At 39.0% G+C, this 6,000-nt stretch overlaps 1 protein-coding gene across 1 annotated transcript in view; it reads right to left on the reverse strand.

Annotated features, from left to right (window-relative positions):
• Positions 1–6,000, reverse strand: part of FRMPD2 (FERM and PDZ domain containing 2) — a 289,815-nt gene that overhangs the window by 247,844 nt on the left and 35,971 nt on the right. The window contains exons 7-9 of the mRNA XM_027857815.1: positions 3,687–3,768; positions 2,083–2,224; positions 254–325 (exon numbers count right to left, since the gene is read on the reverse strand). Coding sequence (XP_027713616.1) covers positions 254–325; positions 2,083–2,224; positions 3,687–3,768 — 296 coding nt within the window. The remainder of the gene's footprint in view (positions 1–253; positions 326–2,082; positions 2,225–3,686; positions 3,769–6,000) is intronic.

Below are 6,000 nucleotides of genomic sequence, written 5' to 3' on the forward strand. Positions count from 1 at the left end.
ACTAAGGACTTCCTGAGTCCAAGTCTAGTACTCTATCTACTTTGCCACCTAGGTGCCCCACATGAACTATCCATAACTTTGGTTCTGGCTATGTAGAACGTTCCTTGGAGCCCCAGGGAAGAGAGAGGTCTTCCACATCACACTCAGGAACCATCAGCCACAGTTCTGATTGTTATATATAGCAATATGAATAGAGGAATGTATTTCCCCAATCTTATCTTCCACTCAAGTCAAAATTGAAACCAATAGTTACCACAATGGATCCAGGTAGTAGTAATGTCACTGGTGCCTCTCCAGTCAACTGGATAAATTCTGGTCTTGAGAACTAGGAGAAAATAACTCAATGTCATAATAAATATGATTAGCTTTGCCCTCTTCTAGTCAAGCCCTCCAGGATCTGCATTATCATAACCATGCTAGCCCTTTCTTCCCTGTAGAGCAGGGAAAGGCAAACTCAGTGTGTAATAGAAGAGGGGAAAAAATCAGAGCTTCATTAAATTCTAGAGTAGAAAGGACAAAGGCCATTTAACCAAGTGTACTGAAATAAGCGCTCTCCTAGATACCTTAGTAAAGCTAGCTTAGCAAAGCAGTGTGGTTTTAAGAGATAATTCCTCCTCCCATGTTTAATACCTCTTTGACCATGAGCAAGTCACTTAACTTCATGGGTCCTCAGTTTCTGTGCCTATAAAATGGAGATAATAATATCCATACTATCTACTTCACAAAATTATTGCAAGACTCACATGAGATAATTAGATAAGGTGTATTGTAAATATTGAAAATCTATATAAATGCCAGTTATTATCATTACTCATTCAGAATTGAAGGCTCAATTAAGTTATTAAAGATTTTTAGAGGAAAGTAGGTGATTCATTGATAGGTCCTTATTGGCCCATTGGTCAACCAACAGGCTTTTGTTGATGTCTACTATGTGTCCAGCACTCGACTGAATGTGGTGATCCAACGCCACCAGAGAGGTGAAAGGTCCAATACCATGTAGCTAGCAAATGGTGGAATCTATGGGTCATAAAATCTTTGGACTTCACAATAATAAATAGCTTTTATGGTTTACACAAGTGGTGTCAAACTCAAATAGAAACAGGTGCCATTAATCTGTACATACAGATCTCTGCAGGTCATATATTCACTTTGTTTCAAATTGTGATGTCTAGATTTTATTGCATTTTTATTTATTTTGTTAAATAATTTCCAATAATATTTTAATCCGGTGTGGTGTACACTCAGAAATGTTGTGGGCCTCGTGCAGCCAGCAGGCTACCTATTTGAATCTCTGGTTTATGCTTCACAAGGCATTTTTCATGTTCTCATTTGAGCTTCAAAACAACCCTTTGAAATATCAGTCATCTACATTTTACAGATGAGGAAACTGAGGCTCAGGTAGGAGAAATGTCTTATCTAAGGTGACACAGTCTATACGTGCCAAGACTGGATTCAAACCCAAGTCTTCCTGACTTCAAATCCAATACCTTATCTGCTGCATAAAGCTGCCTTGCCTCTAGGTAACTGGCTGTTGCTCATTCCAGAATTTCCATGCTGTTGTAGAAAAAGTTCTACTCTAGGCTTTGCTACTTAGCTGCATACCTTTTAACAAGTCACTCTCCCAATTTGGGCCTCATTTTTCTCAACTATAAAATGAGGAGTTGAGCCAGATTAATTCCAAAGTCCCTTCTAGATCTAACTTTCCATGATTCTATAATCTATGTAGCAAAAACATGGAAAGCCATAAATTCTAATTTCACAGCCAGCAAGGATCTAAATAAATAGAGGTAAGCCAAACCAAATAAATCATGAATGATGAGATAGCCTCAGGCAAAGAAGCAGAGAAGGCTCATTTCAAAGAAATGGGTTTTAATGCCATTGCTCACCTACCCCAAGTTGTTAAAAGCATGGAGAATGTATCTATGTCTTTCCATTACCATTGACCAAGCTCAGTCCGCTAACCTCTTAGCAGTTAGAGAAACTTTGTTCTCTCTTTCATTAACTGAATTAGCCATCCCACAACTACTTCCTCCTTGTTTGGAATTCTTCATCAGGCATCTATATTAATCATTTTAACATTACCCTTTCCTTCTTTTGTAATAAATATCTCTGGGAATAGACCACTGAGGAGGATCTCTGAGGTGCCACAGAGAAGGCACCTAAGCTGAGTCTGTTATCTTGCTGAATTCCTGGGAGAACTTCATCCACAATCAGACTAGCTGATCTAGGAACAAGATATTGGAGTTAGAAAACCATTCATTTTGTGGTCAAGAAACTACTAAAATTAGAGGTCCTTCCTTAACAATCTTGAAACTTTAGAGCATCCAAGACCACAAGTTATTGATTGTACAGGAGGATATGTGGTTATTGATTATGCACAGAGTAGAAACTCAGCTCACTGGTAAAGGGAGAGCAAATGTCAGGGAAGTGTCAAACAATTTCAGAAGTTCCCTATGGTCAGTATTTGATGCTAGCAGTTAGGGCAAAGATAAGTGATGTCCTATTCATGGGCTATGAAGATGAACAATCATTCTGGGAGATAAGAGAGATCCAAACTACAATCTATGTGAAGGACTCCTTCATATATGAATGATTCAAATGTTAATTCCAATAAGCAAGAACTGTAACTACCTTTAATCCATAGAGAGTCAAAGGTAAACATGGCAACAACATGAGTAAAACACACTAGAAGCAGGGATTAAGAAATCAACTTCTGGGGCAGCTAGGTGGCGTAGTGGATAGAGCACCAGCCCTGGAGTCAGGAGGACCTGAGTTCAAATCCGGCCTCAGACACATAACACTCACTAGCTGTGTGACCCTGGGCAAGTCACTTAACCCTATTGCCTAGCGAAAACAAAAAGAAAGAAATCAACTTCTCCACCCCTGCCAGTGCCAACTTTAGCATCTGGAGCAGTTATCCTGCCTCAAATTTTCTAATTATATTGGGATTGAACTTTATTCTCAAAAGGACAACAGAAACTATGCTGAGTATCTTAGACTACACGTACTGTGTCACTTGGCACATCTAAAAATCCTTGATTAATGCAATTCCAGGGAGAAAGTTTATTGCTGTCTAAACATGTTAGTTTATGAAGGACAATCGTAAGCCAGAGAACATCCAAAAGAGGTCAACCAAGATGGTGAAGGGTCCCTAATCTATGCCATATGAGAATCAGTCAATGGAACTAGAGATATTTCGCCTGAGAAGACTCAGAGAGGTCATGATAGCTGTCTTCAAGGGCCTGAAAGGCTGTAATAGGGAAGAGACATTAGATGTGTCCTGTTTCACCTTAGATGGCAGAATCAGGAGTAATAGATGGAAATTATAAACAGGTCAATTTAGGCATAATGTTGGTAAATACAGTCAGAATGCTGCAAAAATAGAATGAGCTGTGTTGTAAAGTAGAGCTCATCATATGAAGTCTTCGTGCAAAGGTTTGTGTTGCATAGTAGTGGGGATTCTTTTTCAAATATGAGTTGGACCAGTTGGATGCCAAGGTCCCTTCCAACTCTCAAGTTCTCTGATTCAGGTTCACCAAAGTGAATTAGATATTGTCAGTCCTTCCATAGCAGCCCTACTGTCATTTCCCAATAAGTCTACCATTGAATTTGGGGCTGGTGCTCTACGTTCTGATAATAACCATCTAATATAGAGAGCTTGGAGTGTTGTTCACTTGACAGCTTACCCACTGAGAAAGGATTTGGAGCTGTTGGGTGCTGAAGCACTCAGCTGGGATCCACATGAGCTCAATTGTTGTGTGTATCTCTCTGTAATAACAAAACAGTAAATATTAGGAGGCAGAGGCAATTCCTACCAACCTCTCATTTGGTGTGGAATAGGAAACTTGAATATATGAATACGTGACATTTTCTTAACTAAGAAAAAGCCACAGGCTGGCCTAGAGAACACCAGAGACTCCTAAGCTTGTGATGGATGATCCTGAGGTTGCTAGATCATACAAACTCTTCACAATAACTTGAACCTCTGTCTAGCAGGGGTTAGCATGGGATCTATTTTTTAATTTTTTTATTTATTTATATTTTAATAATTGTATTTCAATTATAATTATTTTCCTTTGGAATCCGACATATTTTACTTTAAGCATTTAAAAATCTTATTCTGAGGTCAGGTATGTGGGCTTCACCAGAATGCCAAAGGAGTATGCAACACATACAAAAAATTAAGAACCTTCTCTCTAGGGGAACTCTAAAGTAGCCTTTCTTTCTCCCTCCCTGAAATGCTATCAATCCTTTCTAGATTTGGAGATGGTCTAGGGATAGAGATCTCTTTGAGGTGACTAGGAGCTTCTCAGTATTATCCTTTTTCTAAGGAGCTTTCTCAGAGTGTGGGGCAAGGCCAGAAAAGTTCTATGAGTAAAACTACTTTGAGGAGGACTTGAAAGAAGGCCAACCACATTCTTTCCATTTCTCTCAGAACTCTGTTCCTCACACTCTAAACTTCTTTCTCCACCATGCCACAATAGGTACCATTTTCCACCTCCCCCTTTTCAGTTTCATTTTATGTATTGTCTTTCTCAATTAGAACATAAGCTCCTTGAGGACAAGGATTGTCTTTCTCTTTGCTCGTATTTGTACTCTCAGCATTTAGTTGTTTAGTCATTTTTCAGTTGTATCTAACTCTTTATGACCCTATTTGGGGTTTTCTTTGCAAAGATACTAGAATGGTTTGCCATTTCCTTCTCCAGAGTACTTGACAGCACTTAGTACAGTGTACCTAATAAATGCTTGCTGACTTGTGGACTTGGCTGGAAAGCATGGTCTTCATTCTCAAGGAGCTTACCGTCATTTTGGTGTGAAAAATATAAATGCATAAAATGAAGAACAATACACAGCCGCAGAGTATCCAGTAAGCACCGATTGTATGTTTAGCACTCTGCAGAAGTATCTGTGACTTAGTCTTTGTCTCCTGAACATATATAGTTGAGAGCAGTATTATAGCATCACAAAGCAGAGATGAAACAAATGCAGAATGAAGAATCAGGAAAGAGCTAGTTTCAAATTCTGCTTCCATCTTGTTATCCCTGGGCAAGTCTGAGTCTCAGTTTCTACATCTATGAAATGGGGGTAATTTATACCTGTAGTAGCAACCCCACATATTTTTATGAGGATCCCACAAGATAATTTATATGAATCTCTTTGTGGATATTAAAGCATTACAGAAACTAGTAAGATTAAGTACATTCAATTCAGTTCAATACTTATTTATTAAGTGTCTACTACTTACAAGGCACCATGCTTTTTAGGCTCTGGGGATAGACTGACAAAAAATAAAAATAAGCCCTGCCCACATGAAGTTTAACATTTTGCAGGGAGGATACAACATCTGTTCAAATAAATAAATACAATATAATGTGGAAAGAGAAGAGAAGAGGGAAAAGGGAGAGACAGAAAGAAAGAAGGAGAGAAAGAGAGATGGGGAGAGAGAGAAGGGGAGAGGGGGTAAGAGAGAGAGAAAGAGAGAGGGGGGAGGGAGGGAGGGATGGAGGCAGAGACAGAGAGAAAGGGATGGAGAGAGACAACTAATAGTGCAATAATTATCTCCATTTTACAGATGAAGAAACTGAGGTAGAGGCTAAATGACTCGCCCAGGGTGATACATTAATTGTCTGAGACTAGATTTGAACTCGGGTCTCGCTGACTCCAGGCCCAGTGTCCTACCATTGCACCACTTCTCTATAATATGAAGTACCTTACAAAATAATCTGAAGCCAAGCTGTAAAGGACTTTAATTGCCAAACAAAGGAATTTATATTTTATCCAAGAGGCACTAAGGAGCCAATAAAGATTCTAGAGTAAGGGAGTGATATGATCAAAACTGTGCTTAAAGTAGATTATTTTAGCATCCATGTGGAAAATGGATTGGAGAGAGGAGATACTGGAAGCAGGAAGAAGAAGAAGAAGAAGAAGAAGAAGAAGAAGAAGAAGAAGAAGAAGAAGAAGAAGAAGAAGAAGAAGAAGAAGAAGAAGAAGAAGAAGAAG

This window comes from Vombatus ursinus, unplaced genomic scaffold (genome assembly GCF_900497805.2).
Source record: "Vombatus ursinus unplaced genomic scaffold, bare-nosed wombat genome assembly UNPS02000749.1, whole genome shotgun sequence".
NCBI lineage: Eukaryota > Metazoa > Chordata > Mammalia > Diprotodontia > Vombatidae > Vombatus > Vombatus ursinus.